Source organism: Trichomonas vaginalis, chromosome IV, assembly GCF_026262505.1.
Source record: "Trichomonas vaginalis G3 chromosome IV, whole genome shotgun sequence".
Lineage (NCBI taxonomy): Eukaryota > Parabasalia > Trichomonadida > Trichomonadidae > Trichomonas > Trichomonas vaginalis.
The window spans coordinates 10,061,568-10,086,905 of NC_067206.1; the positions used below are offsets into that span (position 1 = coordinate 10,061,568).

The following is a 25,338-nucleotide window of genomic DNA, read 5'->3' on the forward strand; positions in this document are numbered from 1 at the left end:
ATCAATACGATAGTTGCATATAGTTATTCATATAATAATTGCATAATTAGGAATATTATCAAATTATTGATTATGAATAGAAATTTTATATCTAATCTAGATTTCATGCCATATTTTTCTAATTTGCACTATATGATATTGAATTTCCAGTTATGGACTGCCGAATACGAGAATACAAAGCACATTTTCGCCCCAATCTACAATTTATCACTCAAAATTAATTTAATAAAGTATTTACATAGATTTGACTCTATTATGAAAGATGATCATAAGAAAAACAATTAAATAAGAGGTTTTAAGACTATAAAGCATTACTTTAATAAAGTATATAAAACAATATTATTTAGTTCTTTGATAGATTGTAGTATAAGCAGTTTTGTATATTTGCTTCCATTTAGCGCTATTTGGCTGAGGTTTGAAAGTCACTTCGTCAAATTCTTTTCTAACTATTACGTAAGAAACATTTAATCTGTCTATTGCATACGTGTTTTCAGGGTTTCTCTCTAAGTGACTAATAATTGCCATTCTTTCCTGGTCGGGAAGATTATGAGATGCTAACCAGCCTCTGTAACCCAAAAAAACTTGTCTTCCTGCAAGACATACAACAGGGTTCCTGTGGTCTGAATCAGAAATCCAAATAGAGTCGTAAGGCGTGTTCTTTATGATAAATCTTGCAACTGTGTACTCTTCAAGGCCTCTACCAGGCCATAGCTTATGGGAATACTGGAAGCATAAGATAACTGATATTAATCCACTGGCAATGCAGAAAATAAAAAGAACGATAGAAATAATTTTTCCGAAATTCTTATATCGGAAAAGTGACACCATATAATATGCAATTCCAGCACAAGCCAAAGGTATATAGGCAGCATTAAAGACTTTTGTGTTATCTAAAGCCCATGGCTGATAAACAAGATAGTTGCTGAGTAAAAATACGAAAAGAGATGGTATATAATAAGATAATTTTTCTGAATCTAAAGATATTGGAACATGAACAACACTCAGTACAAAGAAAGCTCCTAATGCATACCACCATAACTTTAATTGGCTTGCTTGCCCAATTTCTTGTCCAATTGGCATCAATTTCATGAAATTATTCGATTCTACGCGTTTGAAATAAGGAAGGAACTGAGGAACTCCGACACTTATAGCAATAATACCAAGAACGAAATAGCATCCAACCAATTTGCATACTTTTGACTTTTTTACGCGAATTAGTTGAATTAATCCAAAACATGAGCCCCATTCCATTAAAGCAATGATGGAATGCGGATGAACTTGCGGTAGAATACCAACTATGAGCGCTACTGCTATGAATTGTGAGTAATTCTGGTTGTTTAAGGTACTCATCAAAATTGAAATCGCTCCCCAAGCGAGAGGGATCGAAAACAGGGAAGCGCGTTGTGGTAAAAGAATGTGAACAATCGTCTGGAACCAAAATTCTTCTCTGCCCTTTCCCCAGTAATGAACAAAATCAATATTCCATTCTTTTCTGATTTCTCTGTAGAAATATTGAGTGAAACCTAAACCGCCTGTAAATATGAATAAGTATGGTGCGACGCAACAAGCTGCTTCACTCTTTGAAAGTCGAAATGTGATATTTGAAAGAATAATGAAAATAGAAAATATGTAAATGATAGAAGGAATCGCAGCGCTGTCATGTATTGTTGCGTCGTAGCATGATATCAAGACAGCTGAATAAAAGTTTGGAATAAAAGGATAAGCTAAATTTTCGTGTGCATAAAATGGAGACAATATGTCAAGTAGATTCTTTCTGTGTTTGTTGCATCCGTATACAAATGAGGTGATAAGATTCATATGGAAGGGGAAATCGCCATAAGCAGCTCCCATCGTTTCATTTCCTTTGTATAAGAGACCATACCATATAAGATATCCAATAATAACTGATGGTATTAATGTTCCTATTATGTATACAATAAGTTTGAATGGTTTTGGACTGATAATTTTTCTATTCTTTCGTAAACAGTAGATAATTATTGAAATAGTAAATAATATTGCATTGTGAACTAATCCATGTAGAAAATCTAATGGAATATTCATTGAAGCAATGAAAAATATCCAGGCAGATAAATGAATTCCGAAAGTTGAACCAATTGCTACTCTAGTGACAACATCAAAGTATTTCTGAAGAAATAATGACATTATTTCGAATCCGAAATATGATGCTGAAGCAACTGATAACCAAATTAATAAGAAACTTAACATAAAAATAACTTATGAATGTATCCATTTGACTTAGTTTAGAACTCAGAAATCATTTGCTTAAATATTGATTTCATTTTATTGAATTTATATTCAAATGATTTTATTTGATTCGTATTTGGTTAATATCAGCGAAGATCAGTTAATACTAACTAATCACACATAAAATATGTAATAAAATCAGAAATTTAATGAATTTTGTAAAAAATTATTCTTCAATTAACTATTTTTGGCCTAAAATTTGTGATAATCAGAATTTCCATTAAATATTATTTATAATTACACTAATAACGAATATGAATCTATTTAAAATACCCATGAGATTTTGTCACTTTTTATTGGGGTATGAAGCGTAGTTTTACTCAGCGTTTCCCAAATATTACTGCAACAGAATTCATACAAACAAGACTTAGAAATGCAGATTTTGAAAAACAAATACACACAGAAGGAAATGGAGCCCTTCTTGAGTGGCTTCCAACAAAATTTTCGTGTCTAGTTAGATTTAGAATAAATGTTGGATGGTCGGATCCAGTTCAACGAATGCTCGGTAGTGATGAAGTGGTAGTTAATGAAACGAGAAATTTTACAACTGAAAATTTCAAACAGATTATTAGCTCTAATATCAAAACAAATCTTCCATACCTTTCCGCACAGATATCGAGAACGATTGAAGATTGCAAAGATGGCTGCATCGAAACTCTTACTCTCGAAATTAAATATAATGGCGGAACATTTCGAGATCAAATCGCAAATGACTTCTTCAAAGCCATAGCGAAACACATCTTCCCTCTTAATAACAGCGAGATTGTTGTCCATAACATAGATCCAAGGCCAGTTGCTGGATTATTTGTTCCTCCTCGCCATGCATCACAATATTTAGCCATTCATTCCCAGTTGCAAGGACTCAGAGAAGCATCAGAAGAATACTTAGTAACCATAGATAAAGCAAAAATCGACAGAAAACCGTTACAAATACCAAATACAAATCAATTGAACCAGGTTTGCACATTACTCGAACCAGATAGGTTTTCTATCCAGAAGGAAATCGATGAAATGAAAGTTGAAGCTCAAAGATCTGATCGCATCGTCCAAGAAATCAAAAAGACGCGAGAGCAAGTTAAGCCAGGTAATTCTCTACCAATGTTCCTTATTGCGACATGCGCTGCTGTTATTTTTTACGTTGCTTCAAATACTTGATTTTTATCAACCTCAGAGAACTGCTAAATCATATGTTTGTAAGATTGGAATTATGCTCCAATCCATAGAGGTGAATTTTATTTTGTTTTCTTTATATTGAATTTTGTTTTATGTTAAAATATTTGATATTTCATAGTTCTATCATCAGAAAATATTTCAAAAGTCAAAAATTTTAATGTTGGAAGGCACGAACATTGACATTCATGTGTTTACATACATTAAATGTAAAACAAGTGGTTGTGAAAGACTTGAATATAAGTTACAACTTTTGAAGGAATATTAGTCAATTTTTTTTTGACTAGTCAAAAATTTTAATGCTTTCAAAAGTTCCTGAAGATCCCCTTACTAAAGCATGCAAAGAAGGAAATCTCGAACATATTAAATCTCTTATAGAAAATGGTAACTATAAAGTAGAATCTTTAGGTTTACCACTCATTAAAGCAGCAAAAAATGGTCATCTTGAAGTTGTTAATTATCTTATCTCTGTTGGAGCTGATAAAGAAGCAAAGGATAAAAACGGATATAATCCACTCATTCTTGCATCAAGTAATGGTAAATTTGAAGTTGTTGAATATCTTATCTCAGTTGGAGCTAATAAAGAAGCAAAGGATAAAAACGGATATAATCCACTCATTCTTGCGTCATATCATGGTCATCTTGAAGTTGTTAATTATCTTATCTCTGTTGGAGCTGATAAAGAAGCAAAGGATAATCATGGATCTACTCCACTCATTTCTGCATCATCTCATGGTAATCTTGAAGTTGTTGAATATTTTATCTCTGTTGGAGCTGATAAAGAAGCAAAGGATAATAATGGATGGACTCCACTCATTTGGGCATCAGATAATGGTAATCTTGAAGTTGTTAAATATCTTATCTCTGTTGGAGCTGATAAAGAAGCAAAGGATAATCATGGATCTACTCCACTCATTTCTGCATCATCTCATGGTAATCTTGAAGTTGTTGAATATTTTATCTCTGTTGGAGCTGATAAAGAAGCAAAGGATAATAATGGATGGACTCCACTCATTTGGGCATCAGATAATGGTAATCTTGAAGTTGTTAAATATCTTATCTCTGTTGGAGCTGATAAAGAAGCAAAGGATAATAATGGATGGACTCCACTCATTTGGGCATCAGATAATGGTAATCTTGAAGTTGTTAAATATCTTATCTCTGTTGGAGCTGATAAAGAAGCAAAGGATAATGATGGATGGACTCCACTCTTTTGTGCATCAAGAAATGGTCATCTTGAAGTTGTTAAATGTCTTATCTCTGTTGGAGCTGATAAAGAAGCAAAGGATCATTTTGGATCTACTCCACTCATTTTTGCATCAAGACATGGTCATCTTGAATTTGTTAAATATCTTATCTCTGTTGGAGCTGATAAAGAAGCAAAGGATAAAGATGGATGTACTCCACTCATTTATGCATCAGAAAATGATCATCTTGAAGTTGTTAAATATCTTATCTCTGTTGGAGCTGATAAAGAAGCAAAGGTTAATAATGGATCTACTCCACTCATTTATGCATCAGATAATGGTCATCTTGAAGTTGTTAAATATCTTATCTCTGTTGGAGCTGATAAAGAAGCAAAGGATAAAGATGGATCTACTCCACTCATTTTTGCATCAAGAGAAGGTCATCTTGAAGTTGTTAAATATCTTATCTCTGTTGGAGCTGATAAAGAAGCAAAGAATAATAATGGAAAGACTGCTCTTGATGTTGCAAAAAGTTCTGTGAAAAAATACTTTTTGGAAGACAAAACAGAATAGAGAATAATTATAGGCAATGATAAAATATTCAAAAATAATATCTATTGAAGTTCAATTATTTGTCTTAAAAATAAACACTATCCATTTGAGATTTGTGCTAAACATACCTTTTGTTCCCATGAATTCGGGCACTTTTTTCTGGATAAAAGAGTCAAATGATTGATTTTCACGATCGAAACTTGTAATTTTATTACAATCTTAATATATTAATGCGTGAAATTCTGAAACTTTTAAAAATATATTAATCAATATTCAGAGCTAAAGGAGTGATGTAATATATATAATAGATATCTCAAATTCGATAAAACAATTATGATAATAAAAAAAATTCAAGAAGAAGTAAATGAGATTAGTTAATATTTACTTGTATAACCCATTTCGAACATGTAAGAAATGTTTGTCCAAAATCATCAAAAAATAATATAAGTAAACGTTTGTTGCTGATTTTGGACCAACTGTATGACATATTTAAAAGATTTCCTTGAATTTATGAGAAAGCTTGACCATTTGGTTCCATGCTTCTGGATCAATCTTTGAAGTAATTGGAATAGCAGAACTCTCTTCAATATCAAGATTCTCCTGAACACGGCCTGTAACTTCGATCCATTCTGCACTAAAGCGCTTATCGTTTAATGATGGGTTCTTATGTACACGGACGCTTTTTGAATCCGTTGTAGAAATAATATATGGATCTGAGCTCTTGTCAACTATCCTGCCAACTATTGTAACCATCTTTGATTTGTGTTGGCCTAAATATTCACTGTTAACGCGAAAACTATGATCTGTTTCCATTTATTTTTTTTGAAAATTTTTTTCTCTTCCAAAATGAGGGAAGTTCCCTTTTTTGGTAACGCACGAAAAAAGTGACAGTATTCGATGAATATCTTTATTTTCTTGATGTATATAGTGAGCAGACGATCTAATAGACTTTCCTATGTAATTTTTGCAAGAATATTTATATAATTTAGTTCATTTTTTCGAACATTAATAATGATAACAGGAATGGTTGAAGATGGTACCATTTTTTGGGCTATTATTACTACCCATTACCAAAATGGAACATTTTGCATAATCATTTTCAATGATGAGATATTTAGCAAAATAAGACAATGTTGACTGTATTTTACATATTGCTTTTGCTTAAGAGATACTAATCATTGAATTATTCTAATTAGATTTTTTTTAAATGGAATTCTTTTTATCAACCAAGATACCTCGAGGTCTTAAATACGTTGCTGAGCTTCAAATGATGCTAGATAACTTATCTCAAGATACAGTTAATGATATAACAGTATATATATTGAAATCAGATCTTGTTTCTTCTCCAGATAAAGTTAGAACTCTTGCACATGAACTACTAACATACAATGTCATATATACGAAACAAAAACAGGAATTAATCATATTAATTATGACTTTATTACAAAATCAAATTCCATCGAATGAATTACATCGATTAAAAATGGCAATACTCGAAGAATGCTGTCTTTCAGATTCCAATCTTGATAATGAAATCTCAAAAATCTTATTACTTCGAAAATTATTTTTAGCAGGAATGATAAATTACAAAGAAATGGAGACAATATTAGAGTTGGTAGCACGTACAACAGGTAATTCCCCAGAAAAATTCTTTGTTTTCTTCCTTTCTATCGCTCCAGAAATGCATCAAAGACATCTTTCATTATACAATGATATGGTCCAAGTTCTTACCAACAAAACACAATTTTCGCAGCATTTAAAGCTAATTACCAAAAATTTAGCCCAATACGAAGAAGAAAATTTCAAAAAATTACGTGAATTAATGTTATACGGCCAAGAACCGAATTCTCTACAGTACATAATTTACAATGATGACGTAGAATCATTGAAAGGATATATTTCAAAGAATCCAAAACTAGAAACATTGTTTTGGATATCTCCATTAGATTATTCAGAAAATCCTGACATAAACATGATATCAATGGCTGCATTGTATGGATCTTATAATTGTTTCATGCTTCTTGCTGAAAAATGCTTAGATATCCTTAAACTAGAAGCAGTTTTATGGGGAGAAAATTTGAAAATTTTAGAATATGTTTTATACAAGAAAAATCACGAATTTTTCCATGATTCTTTGCGAAACATTGGTAGATTTAGATGTCTTAAATCAATAGTTTATTTATTAAAGAACAATCAATACACTGAACTAGAGTTGAACAAAGCTTTTGTCAGTGCCGTTTATTATCAAAATTATCATTTGATTTTTAAATTAATTGAACTTGGTGCAGACATAAATTACAGGAATCCAGAGACAGGAATGACTGCTTTCGCTATTGCATGCAAGGAAAGTCATTTTTCTTTGTTAAACACTCTGATAATAAGGAAAACTGTTGATGTAAATACAAAAGATTTAAATGGTGAAACACCTTTAATAAAAAGTGTAAAAAATTGTAATTCAAGAGTCACAAAAATACTTTTAGAATGCGATAGAGTTGATTTAAACGCTAAAGATGATAATGGATATACAGCTTTGTTATATGCATGCAGAAATGCCAGTTTATATGATGTTAAATTACTTATGTCGAAAGGTGAAAAAATTAATCCAAATCTCAAATCTAAAAAAGGAGATTTTCCTTTGAAATTCGCTGTTATTTCTGGAAATGAAGAGATTATTGATAAATTACTTGAACATCCAAATATAGATGTTAATAACAGAGATGATGAAGGCTGCACCGCGTTATTCCATGCTGCGAGATTATCAAAATCAAGTACAATTCTTCAAATCATGGAACAATCTGAAAAAGCTGATCCAAATTTAAGTGGATCAAATGGTTTTTCTCCATTAATTATCTCTGTTTTGTCTGGTAATGTTGATTGTGTAAAGACACTTCTTTCTTATGAAAGGACAGATGTAAATCACAAAGATGGAAATGGGAATACTGCCTTAATTGCTGCTTGTGGAATTAAAAATTATGAAATGGCGAAATTAATTTTAGCACAGAAAAACTTGAATATTAATGCAAGAGGGAAACTCGGAAATACTGCATTAATGACAGCAAGCATGAGAGGATGCAAGGATATTGTTGAATTGATCTGCAATTATCAAGGCGTTAATGTTAATTTGAGAAATGATAATGATAATACTCCTCTTCACGAAGCAATCAGATTTAAACATAAAGAAGTAGTGCTTTACTTGATGAAATTAAAGGATATTGCTTTAAACACACCTAATAAAAGCGGTGAAACACCAGTTGCTGTTGCTGCTTCATCTGGAGATGTTGAAATAATGGCGAACTTACTGACTTTAAGAGGTATTGATGCTAATTACACAAATGGAGTTAATCCAACACCATTGGCCATAGCCATTAAAGCAGGAAATATTAACTTAGTGAGAATGATGGTACTTTCACCTTATGTTGATGTGAATATGCCATCTCCTCCTGATTCATTTTCTCCAGCTTTTATCGCTGCTTCCGAAGGAAAAAGTCAAATTTTGGAGGCAATTTTAAGAAGCCCTGGAATTAGGAGTGACTTAAAACCTGGTAATGGAGCAAAGTTTTTATTCGATGCAGCTGAAGGTAACAAAGAAGTAATCGCTGTTCTAGAAAGAAATGGATTATCAAACTCATAAAGTTTTTGTTTGAAATAAAAATATATTTCTTGATTTAAGTATTTTGAGTTTGAATTTTCAACGAGTTACATTTTCATAGACCTCCCCATAAAAAGGTCGACCTTCAATTATAATTGTTCGGCCATTTACAGATTCATTTTTTTTTATAAAAAATTTCCAACATTTTTCTATAATGAGCCATGAACAAGGTCTAGATTTTATTCAAGAAGCATTATGTCAGTTATCCCAAAATATTAAAAAATGGGTCAAAAATCCAAATGGACCAAGCAACATTCATAATTTATTCCAATTACTCTCCAAAAATTTTCTTAATATTTTCGATCAATCCCAAGAGGAGTGCACTCAAGCTATATCACAAATCACCCAAACTTTAGCAAACCTTAAACAAGAAAATTCAAAAGTTCTAATTAGAGATATTCCAATTCAGAAAATTTCAGATTTTTTCCACAAATACGAGGCCAATCATAAAACTTACATCAATGAAATGAATGAAATCAAATTTATTCAAAATATTGTAAGTAAAAATGAAACGTTAGACAGGATTTTTTCTCGAATAATTTTGGCCATGGATAATCCTCCTAATCATCAAATTCAACGCCAATACATCTTAAATGTAGAAGGATGCTTACAGTTAAGTTCGACCTTTAATGAATTACAAAATATCTACTTCAATTTACCTTATATTTTCAAAGATGGATATCGTCGTTATCAGAAAGATGGATTCTACAATTTAGTTATTCATCAAAGTAAGTCGAAAGCAAAATCATGGCAGTCCATATTAAAACCTATATATCAATTAGTATTAAAAATTGATATAAAATCATATGAAAAATTAGGGAAAAATTACGTTCGAATTAAAAGAAAAATTAAAAAAATAATAGAGAATCTTTCCGATATTATCAATAAGCACACAAATAAAAACGCTGACACACACAAAGAGATAAATCCATTGATTGATAATCTGAAAAAATTAATAGATGCAATTGATGGCATTGGTATCAATTCAATAATTGAAAACAATTCTACATTGCATGAAAATATTGATAAAAACCAAAAAGAAATTGATGGATTAAAAAGTCAAAATAAAAAGAAGAAGAAGGAATTAAATCAAATGAAAGAACAACAATTAAACGAATTATTTGAAACAACAAAATGGATGAAAGAAAAACATAAAAATATAATAATCGATCTGTACAATTTTAGAGATCAACTTATTAATATCAAAGTTAGTACTATCCAAACATTAGCAGAAAATTTAAACAAAAGCATTGAATACCTTCAAGATTTCAATAACTCGACCACCAGTTTTATTAAGAGATTCGCAACTATTGTTTTTCTTTACTTAATTAACTCAGAAAGGAATAAAATGCAAGAAGCTATTGATGGTCTGAAATACACTTTAACATATTTATTTTCTAATACTGATGAATTAAACAATGTTATTTATTGCGCAATGAATGCATCAACGTTAATTTTATCTGCAGAAACAGCAAGAACAATTAAATCATACGCTTCTGCACTATTTTTCTTCTTTATACTAAGTGAGTGCCCTGATGATGCAAATATATATTATGATCTCACGGAATACGAATCACTGGCATTTATGAGAGATGGTGGAACTGGTTTATCAAAAATTTTATCCCCTATAATGATCAAAGAAGATTATGAAAAGATATATGAATCAAATATTCAGATAAAATAAAATTCAATATTTTTATCACTTTTTATTTTTTTAGTATGCGCAATAATTTAGTTTACACTTAAGATTCAGTGCTCTTATATTGAGGGTTTATTTCAGTATTAGTACTATCTTTGATTTCAAATTTTATTTTCTAAATTGTAGTTTTAAATTTTATATTGTGTGACAATTTAGTTTACAAGCCAATGGGTACCAACTATATGTTAGGTACTGGCGTTGCAGGAAATAATCATAATGCTGATCCAGATAACACTTGTGAAAATTTAATTATTAAATATGAAATTGGAAATATTCCTGTAACACATGTAGGTGTTAATGCATTTACGGCACATTCATGCTTAAGAACAGTTTATATCCCAAACACTATAGTTTATCTAGGCTTCGATTGTTTTGGTTATATTCCTACTTTGAAAACAGTTATTTTTGAAGAAAGATATAGCACTTCGCTCGAATTTGATCAAGGAGTGTTTTTTTCAAAATAATATGAAGATCATTAGACTTCCTAGTAAAATTTCATCATCAAAACTTCATGTTTTAGCCATGTCCAAAATAGAAAAAGTTATATATTGTGGGCTGGATAAAATTGATGCAGATTGGTTTGAAAAACTGTCTCCACCTATTATTTTTGTTCATTCTCTATATCCTTATAATAAATTTGCAAATGCTACAAATCTTGTTCATACACAGCAATGCGGCTTATACACGAAGTGTTTAGTGCATTCGATTATGTACGTTCCATTCCCATTTTTTAGTATTTTATCCTCTTTACTCGCAATCAACATTTGCTAACAAACTTATAAAGTCATTTGATTTTAATAAATTAGCTAAAAATATACTAAGCATCTAAGAGGAACATTAAATAATCTATAGTATTAACATTTATACTTTTTTTGCCAAAATAGTGCTTTACAATATTTTTTTAGTTTACAAGGCAAATTTCATCTTTTAAATAATTGAGAGGAAAACCGTTTGGCTCTTCCTTTTACACATGGGTCACATCGTTCGTGCTCAGCGTAGAGGTAACGGCTCTGTTTTCCAGGCCCATACCCACCACCGCGTTGGTCCAGCTAAATTCCGTGCTCTTGATGCTGCCGAGCGCACATCCGTCATCTCCGGCATGGTCAAGGAGATCATCCACGACCCAGGCCGTGGTGCTCCACTTGCCAAGCTTATCTACAAGAAGGCTGAAGGCCAGGGCTTCGATTCTGCCCTCGTCATCGCCCCAGAAGGCATCCACACAGGCCAATTCATCAAGTGCGGCGCCCAAGCTGACCTTCACATCGGCAACATCCTTCCACTTGCTCAGATCCCAGAAGGTACAGAAATCTGCAACGTCGAGCACCGTCCAGGTGATGGTGGCCGCTATGGCCGCTGCTCCGGCGATTCCTGCCGTGTTATTGGCCACACAGAAAACTACACACGTATCCAGCTCCCATCTGGTCGCAAGGCTCTTGTTTCCAACATCTGCCGTGCTACATTAGGTATCGTTGCTGGTGGTGGCCGTCCAGAAAAGCCACTCCTTAAGGCTGGTAACGTCCACTACAAGTATAAAGCTAAACGCCACACATGGCCAGTCGTTTGCGGTATCAAGATGAACCCAGTCGACCACAGACACGGTGGTGGTTCCCACCAGCACATGGGTGCTCCAGGCACAGTCGCCCGCTCTGCCCGCCCAGGTCAGAAGCTTGGTCTTATCGCTTCCCGCCGTACAGGTCGCCGCCGCGGTACAGTCAACCTTGCCTAAAGCATATGTTCTATTTGAACTGCTTTCAAAACATTACACTTTTTCCTTTTTACTTTTCTTTTATATTGTTCAAAGATTTATTAAAATTTTGGAAATTATTCTTCAAAATGTTTGATATTATATGGAATTTTACCTTCTTATCAATACTGTGATAACTTTTCTTATTGCAATTTTAGTCAAATTTTATTTTTGTTTAGGAGATGAGTTCATATAAGGATGAAGAGGATAGTGATTTTAGGCCAATAACAAGAGATTATTTAAAAGAACTAAAGGGTGAACCTCAAGAGCAATATGATGACTTTGATATTGCAGAATTTCGATCTTTCTTTGAATCATTAGATCAAAACGATCTAGAAGCCCGTATTGGTGTGTTAGAGCAAGTATTCAACTATTTGAACAATTTTATTATCAAAGCATATAAAATTCAAAAATTTGATTCAATATTATTGATATATGATGAGTTGGATAGCTTTCAATTAATGGACTTTCTATTTAATAGCCTTTCAATTGCTAATAGGCCAATTATTATTGAATTAACGTTGAAAATCATTGCCTTGCTATTTTGCGCTGAATCTGATGATGAAATCATATTATTATCAAGAATGAATCACGATATATTCCAAATGATCATAGATATTGCAAAATCACCAAATGTAGTTTCAGAAGTTCAAATTCCTCCATTGCAGTTTGTTTCTATTCGAAAATTTGCTTTAAATTGCATATTAAACATTACAATGACTTATTCAGAATATATTAATGACATCGAACAACAATTTGACGATTTCATTCAAATAATTTTAAATGACGAAAGACCAGAGTGCGCTGAGGATCTCATATCAACATGCGCTTCAATATTAAGTGTTAATCATGATGCATGCAATATTGAAAAACAATTTAATTTCTTTAAAGCCAATATTGTTATTGAAGATAAGCCTATACATAGTTCTTTTTATGGTTGCATTCAATGTCTCGAATATGCAGATCAATCACAAAAAACACTTTTTTCAAATGAATTTATTACAGATTCATTTATTATTATGGCATTAAACAACATTCATCCAGCACAATCAAAAATATTTATTGATGTTTTATGTTTACTTAAGATTATATTGGAATATTGTGATATAAATTTGCAGAATGATTTAGTTTCAATTATTCCATGGGATAATATAATAAGTCAAGAGTTATTAGAACATTCTGAATATGCATCAGAGATTCTTGAGCATTTAAACAGCATTTGCAAAGTCGTTAGTAACTATATCAGTTCTTTGATGAACAACAACTGCTTTTCAAACATATTTACTTTATTTTTTAACGGGCAGTATGAAATTAAAAAGGGATCATTCTTTGTCATTTGCACAATCTTTGATTATTGTGATGTTGAGCAAAAAATCGAAGTTTTCACAAAAACTCCTTTCTTAGAGATTCTTGCAAATATGGTTGATGAGGATGATCATAAATTCCTTGGAGAAGTTCTCGTATTTGTAATAGATCAAATGCAAGAAATTGATGACCAAGAAGCAGCAGCGGCATTTAATGAAAATTTCATAAATGATGAATTTATGGAATCTGCATCATCTCTTTTAGATGATGAAGATGAAGATATTAGAATTATTGCAGAACATTTCTTTAGGTTATGCTCAGGTGAGGAAGAGGAAGGGCTAATGTTCTAATAAATATATTGTTTATATTTCTGTTATATAATAAATAGATTGTTTATAGATAATTTATATTTGCTTCATAATTTTATAAATTTGACATGTCACAATGAAACTTACACGTAAGTATTCACAATACATATATACAGACGAACTGAATATGAGAATTGATTGATTCATTGTTGATTTTATCAAAAAATCAACGATTTGTTACTATGCCAATGAAGTATTATACAAGAACAAAAGAAAATACGTATATCATTAGCTTTCAATGCGACTTTAGTACCAACGGTTGTAAACTATTCAAAATTTTGCAATAGGGAAAAATGGAAGATTTCAAAATTTGCTTTTAATCAGGTCAATTTCTCTAGTTATAGAAGTAAAACTATACCCAAATCCATCTACATACTTATATAATTATATGCTACTATATTGACATTTATATCTAAAAGATGTATCTATAGTTTTCTGAAACTATTGTCACATCATTGTTTTTTTTATAGAGTTTACAAATTTGTAAAGTGACTTTATAAAAAAATGTTAAAAGCTCTGAAGAAGGCAACAGGCATTGTTAAAGACGTCGCTGCTACAGTAGGAATTCCAGTTACAGAAAAGACAATTGATGCTGACTATACTCAAGCAAAAGAAGCATTCAAAACAATTTGCCTTGATACCGTCCAAATTATTGGATGTATTATTCAAATGAGCAATCAAATGCAAGTCCTTTCACGTTCAGTTACTAAAATCGGAGCTGATTTAGGAATTTCTTTCATTACTGCTTCACAAAATTCAAAAGGAGAGGCAAAAGCAATAGAAATGTTCGGAAAGCAATTAGAATCAATTGTAAGTAACCAATTTGCTAGACTCATTGATCAAAATGTTGTTGCTCCTTTATCAGTTTATCAAAAAGAAACTGATCGACTAAAAGATATTCAAAAGCAGAGAAAACCACTACGCAAGGAATACGATCAAGCTCGCTCGAAGCTGAAATGGCTTCAGGATCATAATGGAAAAGTTGGAGAAATAGAAGCCCAAAATCAAAAAACACAAGAAGCGTATAACAAATACTCAGTCCTTAATAACGACTTTATCCAAGGTGTTAATCGCCTCGTAATGCAAAGAGCCCAATACTTAGAAACTCCATTCCGTAATTTTGTTGGCATCTTTAGTAAATTTATGTGCTCCGTTACTAACGAAATGGAGAGAGTAAAAACTAGCTTCCCACCATCGACATACAACAAATACGCCCAATTCACACTAGCAAATCCTTACTCCCAAGCCCAGCCACAACAAGCATTTTACGCTCCACCACCAGAACCAGTCGCTTACCCAACAATCGATGAAATACCAGTTCCAACACCTGTTGAGGAAGTCGAAGAACCACAAAGGGCCAAGCCAAAGAAGGAAAGAGTGGCTGCACTTGCTTAATAACATAATTTTATTATTTCTCATGAAAATAAACATAATTTTATGATCGTTTTCAAAAATTATAATTTTATTTTGTGGTTTTCATAAAATCATACTGAATATGTCTGAATTTCCATAATTTAATTATGTACTGTTTAATTTTTCAAGCCTCACAATGATACAGTTGAATCAATGATATGTTCTTTAAGAAATAAACATAAATTTGCTTTTTTGCTTCCAAATTGTATAGATTTTGCCTTTTTTATTGAAATTTTAAGGGTGCACTTACGCTCCTATGACAGGGCCTTTAATTCATATGTTTAAGGTTAAATTTCAATGGCGCTTCACGCCAGTTGTCAAAAATTTGAATTAAAGTCAGATGGGCGTAAGTGCAGCCTTTAAAAAATTGAACAAATCTGCTTGTATCTACTAAACTCGTCTGAAAACATATATATTTAAAGTTTTTCACGTATTTTAGAATATGTTTATTTGAAATACACTCAATTTATGATAGATTGTGGTCTTATTCCAATACAAGGGAGTGCGGGATAAATTTGCCACATGTCACTTTTCAACAACCTTAAATGGCAAATTTGTCCTGTTCCCAGTTTGGAAACTGTTTCAACAATTTAAATCAGAATTGCTTATATAAAAAATTAGTAATTTTATATTAATATGTTTATTTCAATATAAAATTATTACAAACATAAGATATGTATGACATTTAAATCTGGTCATTATCATCGCCAGCATTTGAGTTATCTTCGCTATCAGGCATATCACACAAATCAGCAGCAATTCTCAGTAATTCTGCACAATATTTCCTTCCATTTTTAACAGCATGTTGCAAAGCAGTCATTCCTGTTTTATCTGTTAAATCCAGATTAATTCTCAGATTTCTTGCCAATATTCTTATAGATCCAATTCTTCCTTTAATAGCTGCAATCATCAAAGCTGTTCTTCCGTATTTATCTTGTATGTTTAGATCAGTTTCATCTCTCAAAGTCATCATATGACAAATTTCTGAATTATCAGCCAAAACTGCCTTATGAAGGGGAGTTTGTCCAAACATATCCTGAGCATTTATGTTACAATTTCCAGGTTGTATCAAGAAACAAGCCATTTCAAATCTACCACTTTCGCATGCCACGTGAAGAGGAGTTCTCATATTTCTATCTCTTATATTCACATCCAATTCTTTCATTTTGTATTGATACAAAATATTTCCTAATTGGTAATGCCCGTATCTTGCAACATAATGCAAAGGTGACCATCCAATTGCGCTTTTCAAATTCACGTCAATTTTAGGATGTGTCACTAAAAACTTCAAAATATCTACATGAACAATTCTATTTTGTTCTCTTATATAAACTTCTAATTTCACTTCACTTCCTTGTTCTGATTTTACCATATTTCTAACAAAATGAGTTCCGCAAGAATCCGGATTTCTTGTAGCGATGTGGATTGGTGCGTCACCTTCTTTGTTTAGAACATTCGGGTTTATATCCTTAGAGTTACAAAGAGTTTTAACAACGTCAAGACAATTATCTAAAGATCCAATATGAAGAGCAGTGTTTCCATCATTATCTTGTGCATCTAAATACAATTTCTCAGACATCATTAATGTTAAAATACTCGTTGAATCAGCGTTTTTAGCTGCAATTAAAAGAGCAGTATTTCCATCTTTATCTTTCATGTTTATATCTAAATCAGGCATGCTCAAAAGTTCATGAATTATGTTGAAATGTCCTGAAATTGCACTCAAACTTAAAGCGGTTTTTCCGTTTTCATCTTTTGAATTTATATCAAGTTTATCATTCATTGCCAAGAAGTACCTTAAAACATCACGACTACCTACACGCGCGGCATATCTCATTAAGTCTTCATTAATTGAAGATTTCTCATTTTCAACATAAAATTTTGTTAACCTTAAATTATTACTTGAAACAATATTATTAATAACTGTTCCATAGATGAGCGAAATAGCATTTAAGTCATGGCAGCAGCTCCTAAACAAGTGTTGGAACAAAGAATAATTATGGAATAATGCTGCAATGTGTAAAGAATTCGTAAAATCTGTTTTGTTGTTTTTTATCAAATTAAAACATTCAATTGAATTTCCAGCAACACAAAAATCAATTAAAGTATTTCCTTTATCATCTTTGGCATTAACATCACATCCTTTCTCTATTAAATAGCTGAAACAATCAACAGAATTGAAATAAGCAGCGTATTGAATTAAATTTGGATGATTTTGGATAAACCATGATGGTTCGAAGCAATGTGGACTTATTCTTTGATTTATATCAAATGTAGGGTCCGAAATAATCTCTTTTAATTTAATTATATCATTATTTTTCAAAATTCTTTCGATACTGTCATCTGTAGTTACATTCTTAATCAGTATATTCCATAGCATCCAGTTATTGTCTCTAAGGCTCTCAAAATTCGAAAGAAGCTCTCCAAACTGCGATGGAAGATGTCCTGAAATATTTTCGTAATCTACAATCGAAAGTAAGTGCATAAAGAATGTAGGATCACCTATAAGTATTTGTGGAGCAAACCATTCGAACAATCTGCACAAATGATATCTTCTTTGAGAACAAGTTTTCCAAAAGTCATTAATTATAACGACAAGTAATTTGGTATCAAATAGACTGATGTCTAAACAGTTCTTAATGAAGCATAATCGACAAGAATGCAATTCTGAATTCGATTCTGCCAAATGAGAGTAAATACCCCATTTAATAAGGGCTCTACACATGCGCTTTTGCTCTTCTTTGTGGTTGTAAATGACTTCCGCTGTCAATTTCGCTAATTCTGGAATTGATTGTGGCTGATATTCTGCTGCAAAGTAGACATTTGATATGAATTGGTTGTAATAATGAATATCTTTGTAATATATTGACTCTTTGAGAATTGGAATCGAAAATTCTATCTTTGTATTTTTTAGATTCATTAAAAGATTCTGTAATTGAGTGATATTTTCGATTTCTTCGGCCTCTTGCTCCTTTGTCAATGGTCCGTTCCGAAGAGGCTCGAAGAATTCTCGCATATTCATTTCTCAGGTTGAAATTTAAGGGGGTGACATTTCCGAATTTCGATTCCAAATTAAAATAAAAATGTTAATCTATTAAGAAGTATCATCGTAAATAGAAGTTATCCTTTTCGGATTCGACTTTTTGATAAATGTTCTTCAAAGATTTTTATTTAGTATATTTGATTCTATCTTTTTTTGCACAAAAACATGCAGAAATATAAATTTACCAAAAATTAGCAAGTAAAAAATAATTTTTCAAACAATCAATGCTCTGTTCCATTGAAGATCAGCCTGATATTGGGGCATTTAAAATAGATCTAAGGAATGATGATTGTTCAATCCCACAGTACATGCAACACAATTTCATAATCTTAACACTAATTAACTCTTCATTTGTACCTCATTACTTATGCAATAGATCAAGAAATTTAAAATGGTTGTTCATAAGTGAAGGAATTGAATCTATTGGTCATCATTCATTTCAAGATTGCTATAATCTAAGAGAAGTTTCACTTCCTAACTCTCTCAGATCAATTGAAAGCAGCGCATTTCGTTATTGCTACAATTTGAACATAATAAATACTCCATATCGAATTGAAATAATTGAAGAGTTTGCTTTTTCCAGCTGTGAAAAATTAACTAATTTTAACCTTGAAAATATAACAAGAATAGGCAAATTTGCATTTCGATATTCTGGACTAGAAAATATTAACCTTTCAAAAAATATTCATGAATTAGAAGAAGGAATTTTTATGTTATGCAGTAATTTCACAAATATATCTATTCCTGATTCAATATATACAATAGGTAATTCTACATTTAGCCAATGCATGAATTTAGAAGAAGTTTATTTACCTGATACAACAACAAGTATTGGGCATCGTTGCTTTTCATGGTGTAAAAAATTGAAAAAAATCAACGTTCCAAAGCACTTACTTAATCTTAGTAGCTACATATTTTCTGAATGTTCTAGTTTAAGTAATATTGAACTTCATGAAAATTTAACATGTATTGGTGCAGGGGCATTTATGTATTGTAAATCCATCAATAGAATTGTAATCCCTGAAAATATAGGAAATATTGACGCTTTTGCATTTTCTGGTTGTAGAAGACTTATAGAAATCAATTTACCAGGAAAGATAACAACAATATCAAAGAATTTATTTTCTTGGTGCAATGCATTAGAAACAATAACCATCCCACAAAATGTGTCAGAAATAGAAGAAAAAGCTTTTTATTTCTGTGAAAACTTAAAATCTATCGTTATACCAGAAAAAGTCACAGTGATCCCATCCTACTTATGTTATTGCTGCTATAATATAACTAACATTTCTCTACCAAGCAATTTAATCTTAATTAATGAAAGTGCTTTTAGTTATTGTTTTAAACTTATTGATATTATAATACTGAGCACTGTAACTTTTATTGAAAATTATTCATTTGCTAGGTGTAATAATCTCAAAAATATAAATCTGCCTGATACTTTATTAACACTTGGAAATTTATGTTTTTTTCAATGTACACAACTTGAAACAATCGCAATTCCAAACAAAATTACAGTAATTCATCAGCAGTTATTTTTTAGATGTTATAGTCTTTTAAATATCACACTACCAGAAAATCTAAAATATATTGAGGAATATGCATTTGCTTATTGCATTAGTTTAAAAGAATTTCCTACATTGGAAAATGTAGAATCAATCGAATCACATGCTTTCAAAGGCTGTCAAAGCTTAGTCAAACTAAATATCTCGAACAAAATGCAAACTATAAATCGTTGGCTATTCGAAAATTGTACTAGCATTCTAGAAATAATTTTACCAAAAAATCTAAATTATATTGGAGATTTTACGTTTCATAATTGTTCTAGTTTAAAAAAGATCAAAATTCCAAGCAGTGTAACCAAAATATACCCATGTACATTTTATAATTGCAAAGACATGCTAGAAATTGTTCTTCCCGAAAATATGATTGAAATATCTGGAAGTGCATTTCATAATTGTATTAGTCTTATAAATGTAAATATTCCAATTAAAGTAAATAATTTAGGAGAATATGCCTTTTGTAATTGTTCAAGCCTTAAATTTGCAAATTTATCATGCCAAATTAAATCAATTTAATTTTATTCTTTCCTTGATTGCAATAATTTGGTAAGAGTTATTTTACCTGATTCTATCGAGATTATAGAAAAACGTGCTTTTTCTGGTTGCTCAAGTCTTTCTGAAATTAATATTCCATCATCAATTATAAAGTTTTGTGACTGTTCTTTTGCAGGCTGTGGTAATTTATCAATATCCGCGTTTCCAGATGGATTGATGGAATATGGGTATTTCGTTTTTGAAAATTGTTCAAAAATTTCATATTTCGAAATAAAAGAAGGAATAAAATCAATAAATGATAACACTTTCAGCAATTGTGTCAGTTTGTATGAAGTTAAAATTCCAGATAGTGTCTGAGAAATTGGAGATTATGCATTCAATTCATGCACAAATCTCACTGTGATCAACATTCCAAATAACTTAGAAAAAATCGGACATCATTCATTCTGTTTTTGCAAATGTATTTCAAACATAGTATTCCCAAACAGTTTGACTTCAATCGGGAATTATGCATTCGAAAACTGTTCAAATATCACGAATATCATTCTTCCAAAGAATTTAGAATATCTTGGAAGTGGAATATTCCATCAATGCGATAAATTGAAATATGTTAAAGTCAACACAAAGAATCTCACAATTCTGCAATATAACTTTTATAAATTTCAATTTTGTAAAATGGTCATTGATTCAAACTTTCGATCTGCTGGTCCATTTTATAGTTATTTTGAATTATACTATACAGGTGATACCGATATTCAAGATAAAAGGACAATATCAGATATTTCAACTTTTGCAAAAGAAATTTATGTCAAACCAATTTATTCACTTAAAACATTTTGCGGTAGAAAAGTATCTGTTTTAAATGAATCAGAATTTGCAATAAGATCAGAAGATATTATATGCAGAAATTGTTCTAAAGGAAAATCAGAGCTTGATGGAATTTGCCAAATAATCATAACAGAGCCATATTTTAGAGGCTCTTTATTGTCCGAATCTTTAATAGTTAAACTAATGGCTGTATTGAATTGATTAATTAATTTTTGCATTTTACAGTAATTTGAGTTTGAAATATATAAATGATATCATATTCTGTTTGGCTGAACATAGAAGTATGGCTTCAATTAGTATATATTGAACTCCATGAAAATGTAGCATTCATTGATATTTTTGCTTTAATATACCAGAAAAGGTTACAAAAATATAGAAATTTTCATTTTATTGATCCATTGCGCTAGAAAAATTAATTATAACAGAAGTAAGAGATTTTTATTTCTGTAAAAACATTACATCGAATATTATAACGGAAAAAGTCTGCCCAATCCCATCCGAATTACTATAAAACTAACATTTCCAAATAGTTTAGTCGGTTTTTGCATTTTTAAAATGTTAGTCACCTTTCTCCTTCCAAAGTGAAAAAAATTGTTTAAAATATAAAAAGAATTTTTATTCGCATAGGCGACAAACAAGGATTTATAAATAAATAATGGGGCTTTGAGTATTGATCTGAATTGAATCAGATAATTAGCCGTAAAAAATCTTCTAATAACGATTTCTCATGCATGAAAGATGGCTATGAGTGGCGTTAATGAGGGCGTTTGATAATTGGAGTTGGACATAAAATTTGGAGATCTTAATTTTTGAGAATTTTGGTGCGATCTTACTGGTACAAGCAAGAGTATGGAAGGAGATTGAACTGAGAAAAAAACTAGAGCATGCAAAAGAATCATGCTACAGCTTAGTTGAATGTCATTTATGCAAATATAAATATCTTTTTCAAATTTCAAACAAATTTTTGCCACTTTTTGAAAGAAGATAAGGTAACAAACATTTTAAAATGCAAAACCTAGACTTAAACTATGCCGAAATGTGAGCTCACCGTTACGGTTTTTTTCTTTTTTTTGGGGCTCGCAAGCTCGCCCCCCAAAGAAAAAACCGTAACGGTGACTAACATTTAGGAGGGGCGGCGACAAATTTGCCCAGCCAGTAAAGTATTCAATTTTTTTGCATTTTTTTAAAGCTTCTTAACTTAAATCATGGAATGTCTCAAAGACAAAAGTAGCATACAGCATGTAAAGCTAAAGAAAGATAATCATAATTAATACCTTAATTTTTAATATTACGCATTTTTAGGTGCAAAATTTAAAAACATTCTAATACAATAGAGCAGTTTCTAAAAGTAGCATACAGCATGCAAAGCTAAAGAAAGATAATCATAATTAATACCTTAATTTTTAATATTACGCATTTTTAGGTGCAAAATTTAAAAACATTCTAATACAATAGAGCAGTTTCCAAAAGTAGCATACAGCATGCAAAGCTAAAGAAAGATAATCATAATTAATACCTTTAAAGTTTAAAATCTTGATTTTTTTTAAAATCAAATATTTATAACTTTAATACATACAGCTTAAACCTTATACTTGTTTTCTCTTGTGAGAAAGCAATCTTACAAAGCTAACAATCCTAAAAAATAAAGAATTAAAATTTAATAATTTAATCTAACAAAATTTCTCTCTTTATCCTTTTGCACTCTTTATATGCAACTCAAATCCATCATATAATATTCCTATAATACTCTTGCCTCAAACAATAGTACAGTATACATTGTGCGTCGCCTGTAGCCTACAGCTACAGGCACCGACACAATGAAAAAAGTGACAGAAAACTGACACCATACGGGCGCGCATATGTACGCATATATGTGTAAAAATAAACGTTCATATGTAAACTAACCTTTATTCACTAGCAGGGGCTGATAAATCATAATCGTCGAGAAGTACGATAGGTGGTCCCACCTGTTTAATCTGTATGGAGAGGCAAACGTGACGTAAGAAGCATAACACTGGTTTCTCAGTATATTTAATAGACTCTGCTGTTGGCTTAACTGTAAGCTTATAAAAGAAGCAGATCACGGAGGCAAAGAAACGCTTACATCAACTCCTTGATGAACAATAAGCTTACTTAAGACTAAACAATTAATTATACTAACTTTTATACTTTTTCTCTTTTCCTAAGTTGATCGTGATCACAAAGATCGTGATCTGAGTGACAATGAACTATAAGTTATATGAGGATATATGTGAGTAATGTGAGTATAAAAAAGAGTTATAGTAGTAAAATTAGGTGTTTATTCGTGGTTTAGAGGAGGGATCAGAAGTCAGTGGCTAAGTTCCTTATGGCGCGCTTTAATTCATGGTAGGATGTGTCAGCCTTAAGGAACCTTTCATGCCAGCTGTCTGACTCATGTCCCACACGGTTGAGACGAGATCGAAGATCGCAGATCTCGTTGGCATAAGAGTCAACTTTATACTCAAGCTGGCTGATGTAGAGCTCTTTACCTTTCGCTTCCTCTACTTTTTCAGCCAGCTTGAGCTTTAGTTCCTCGAGAGCTACGTTTGACTCCTCCAGCTGCTTCAAATACTTGTGGCTGGTCTTGATTAAACGTAGCTCTCGAGGAGTAGCTCGTGGACCCGTTTTCTTTGCCGTTTGCTTGTGATCGAGATCTGGGATCTTGATCTCGGTCTTCGGACTCTCGCCACCCATCAATATTTCCTCGTCGCCAGAGGACTGTTCTTCAGTCACCTCTGGCTTCTGGATGGCAAGAGCTTAGCAGGAGCTTTGTTGTTCGCTTCCATTAAAATGTAAACTTTACGTGTCAAAAAAATTCTGTCACGTAAACTATTTATGTTGAGATTGAGTACCAGACTCTAATATAAGTTCAACCATTATATTAGAGTCTTTAGGAATTTCATATGGTTCTTTTACATAATATTCCTTTTTTTGACCATCAGTTGATTCTTCAACTCTTTTGAATGAAAAGCGCTTATAAAACTCAAACACGAGTGCATCTTTATAACCAGTGATATCGTAAAATTTTGGTGGCACAAGCTGTTCATTCACATTACATATAAATTGTTTGTTATCATGAGCAATATTACTCAACGTTACTAAAGGCTCAAGGAGAGGATTTATTCTTATCTGATAACCGACAAATTTATATGTTGGTTTGCCCTTTCGCTCAAGGATAAACCTGATATTCGCTATAGTTATGAAAAGCTCATCAAAGTACTTATATGTTTTTTTATCTTTATCATTTTCGTCAGTGAAATCTGCTATGGTAAAACTATAATATACATGCATTCGCGAGATATATTTTTTTTCCCATAAGTCTAAAAATTTTGCTTTCGATGGAATTACTTTTTGCGTGAATGTTCTACCATGGTCATCTTCCCAAACAAGCTCTGGTTTTCTTGATGTTGTGTCTGTTTCAGTGGTTTCTAATAACGCAGTGATGAAATCCAACACATCTCCTAGGGACATGTCATATTTATAATTCAAGGCATTTTTTTCTATACTACTGTATGAAGGTAATGTTATGATTGGTGATGTACCTTTTCTTAATACATTCAATTTATTTTCATTTGAATCATAGTAACAATCAACAAATTCTCTACTTGCCTCAGTCATTTTTTCCATAAGACCTTCATTCAACTCCTGTGTAGTCATGTTGGGTTTTATGTAATATCTCATGTCAAACCTTTTTTCACTGATTTTGATGAATCTGTCATTTCTAATGGAATAGCAAGAAACTCAAAGTCTGGATGCTCAAGACTTATCTTTCTTATCTCAAGAGCTTTTGACGCAGGATATTCAATGAAGTCTCTCGGTAATTTATATGAGACTGTATTACCACTTATCGTGCCATCATTCATAACATGTTCATAGTATAATCCATCATATTTAGACATTTTATATGTAACTAAAAGATGGAGAAAGTTATTAATCAAGTAGATAAGATTCTTCATGATGGAGCACGTAAGAATAGTAAAGAACTAAACAATGCACTCATTATGCCATTTTCTGATGATTATCCATTTTGTACTAAT

General features: G+C 31.6%; 13 protein-coding genes across 13 annotated transcripts, besides 6 other annotated features; 8 read left to right on the forward strand and 5 right to left on the reverse strand.

Annotated features, from left to right (window-relative positions):
- Positions 1-289: 289 nt before the first annotated feature.
- TVAGG3_0062530 (uncharacterized protein) lies at positions 290-2,208 on the reverse strand (the record flags this gene model as incomplete). Its single annotated transcript, XM_001320730.2, has 1 exon — positions 340-1,851. The coding sequence occupies one exon, from the start codon at positions 1,849-1,851 to the stop codon at positions 340-342; it is 1,512 nt and encodes a 503-aa protein (XP_001320765.1).
- A 360-nt stretch (positions 2,209-2,568) lies between these two features.
- Positions 2,569-3,553, forward strand: TVAGG3_0062540 (uncharacterized protein; the record flags this gene model as incomplete). The annotated part of the gene is made up of 1 exon (XM_001320731.1): positions 2,569-3,420. The coding sequence occupies one exon, from the start codon at positions 2,569-2,571 to the stop codon at positions 3,418-3,420; it is 852 nt and encodes a 283-aa protein (XP_001320766.1).
- Positions 3,554-3,608: 55 nt separating this feature from the next.
- On the forward strand, positions 3,609-5,195 carry TVAGG3_0062550 (Ankyrin repeat family; the record flags this gene model as incomplete). The annotated part of the gene is made up of 1 exon (XM_001320732.1): positions 3,735-5,195. The coding sequence occupies one exon, from the start codon at positions 3,735-3,737 to the stop codon at positions 5,193-5,195; it is 1,461 nt and encodes a 486-aa protein (XP_001320767.1).
- A 336-nt stretch (positions 5,196-5,531) lies between these two features.
- Positions 5,532-6,007, reverse strand: TVAGG3_0062560 (single-stranded DNA binding protein 12k chain; the record flags this gene model as incomplete). The annotated part of the gene is made up of 1 exon (XM_001320733.1): positions 5,664-5,987. The coding sequence occupies one exon, from the start codon at positions 5,985-5,987 to the stop codon at positions 5,664-5,666; it is 324 nt and encodes a 107-aa protein (XP_001320768.1).
- A 374-nt stretch (positions 6,008-6,381) lies between these two features.
- TVAGG3_0062570 (spectrin binding) lies at positions 6,382-8,900 on the forward strand (the record flags this gene model as incomplete). The annotated part of the gene is made up of 1 exon (XM_001320734.1): positions 6,382-8,805. The coding sequence occupies one exon, from the start codon at positions 6,382-6,384 to the stop codon at positions 8,803-8,805; it is 2,424 nt and encodes an 807-aa protein (XP_001320769.1).
- A 65-nt stretch (positions 8,901-8,965) lies between these two features.
- On the forward strand, positions 8,966-11,373 carry TVAGG3_0062580 (uncharacterized protein; the record flags this gene model as incomplete). Its single annotated transcript, XM_001320735.1, has 1 exon — positions 8,978-10,507. One exon carries the CDS (start codon positions 8,978-8,980, stop codon positions 10,505-10,507), a length of 1,530 nt encoding a protein of 509 aa, XP_001320770.1.
- A 95-nt stretch (positions 11,374-11,468) lies between these two features.
- TVAGG3_0062590 (ribosomal protein L8) lies at positions 11,469-12,248 on the forward strand (the record flags this gene model as incomplete). Its single annotated transcript, XM_051221447.1, has 1 exon — positions 11,493-12,248. One exon carries the CDS (start codon positions 11,493-11,495, stop codon positions 12,246-12,248), a length of 756 nt encoding a protein of 251 aa, XP_051106433.1.
- Positions 12,249-12,448: 200 nt separating this feature from the next.
- TVAGG3_0062600 (armadillo (ARM) repeat-containing protein family) lies at positions 12,449-13,921 on the forward strand (the record flags this gene model as incomplete). Its single annotated transcript, XM_001320737.1, has 1 exon — positions 12,449-13,921. The coding sequence occupies one exon, from the start codon at positions 12,449-12,451 to the stop codon at positions 13,919-13,921; it is 1,473 nt and encodes a 490-aa protein (XP_001320772.1).
- A 522-nt stretch (positions 13,922-14,443) lies between these two features.
- Positions 14,444-15,334, forward strand: TVAGG3_0062610 (bridging integrator 3 family; the record flags this gene model as incomplete). Its single annotated transcript, XM_001320738.1, has 1 exon — positions 14,444-15,334. The coding sequence occupies one exon, from the start codon at positions 14,444-14,446 to the stop codon at positions 15,332-15,334; it is 891 nt and encodes a 296-aa protein (XP_001320773.1).
- A 253-nt stretch (positions 15,335-15,587) lies between these two features.
- Positions 15,588-15,712: a mobile genetic element.
- A 325-nt stretch (positions 15,713-16,037) lies between these two features.
- On the reverse strand, positions 16,038-18,374 carry TVAGG3_0062630 (protein ubiquitination; the record flags this gene model as incomplete). Its single annotated transcript, XM_001320739.1, has 1 exon — positions 16,038-18,374. The coding sequence occupies one exon, from the start codon at positions 18,372-18,374 to the stop codon at positions 16,038-16,040; it is 2,337 nt and encodes a 778-aa protein (XP_001320774.1).
- Positions 18,375-18,619: 245 nt separating this feature from the next.
- On the forward strand, positions 18,620-20,473 carry TVAGG3_0062640 (surface antigen family; the record flags this gene model as incomplete). Its single annotated transcript, XM_001320740.1, has 1 exon — positions 18,620-20,473. One exon carries the CDS (start codon positions 18,620-18,622, stop codon positions 20,471-20,473), a length of 1,854 nt encoding a protein of 617 aa, XP_001320775.1.
- A 1,936-nt stretch (positions 20,474-22,409) lies between these two features.
- Positions 22,410-22,432: a terminal%2Cinverted (terminal inverted repeat of MuDR-6/TvMULE4 transposon ID:TVAGG3_0062650).
- Positions 22,410-23,043: a mobile genetic element.
- Positions 23,044-23,148: 105 nt separating this feature from the next.
- Positions 23,149-25,338: part of a mobile genetic element that runs on past the window's edge.
- Positions 23,191-25,338: part of a mobile genetic element that runs on past the window's edge.
- On the reverse strand, positions 23,603-23,890 carry TVAGG3_0062680 (PspA lactotransferrin-binding region family; the record flags this gene model as incomplete). The annotated part of the gene is made up of 1 exon (XM_001320741.2): positions 23,603-23,890. A coding segment is annotated over one exon (288 nt), but the record flags the coding sequence as incomplete, so codon positions are not given.
- Positions 24,060-25,338: part of a mobile genetic element that runs on past the window's edge.
- Positions 24,131-24,772, reverse strand: TVAGG3_0062700 (uncharacterized protein; the record flags this gene model as incomplete). Its single annotated transcript, XM_051221448.1, has 1 exon — positions 24,131-24,772. The coding sequence occupies one exon, from the start codon at positions 24,770-24,772 to the stop codon at positions 24,131-24,133; it is 642 nt and encodes a 213-aa protein (XP_051106434.1).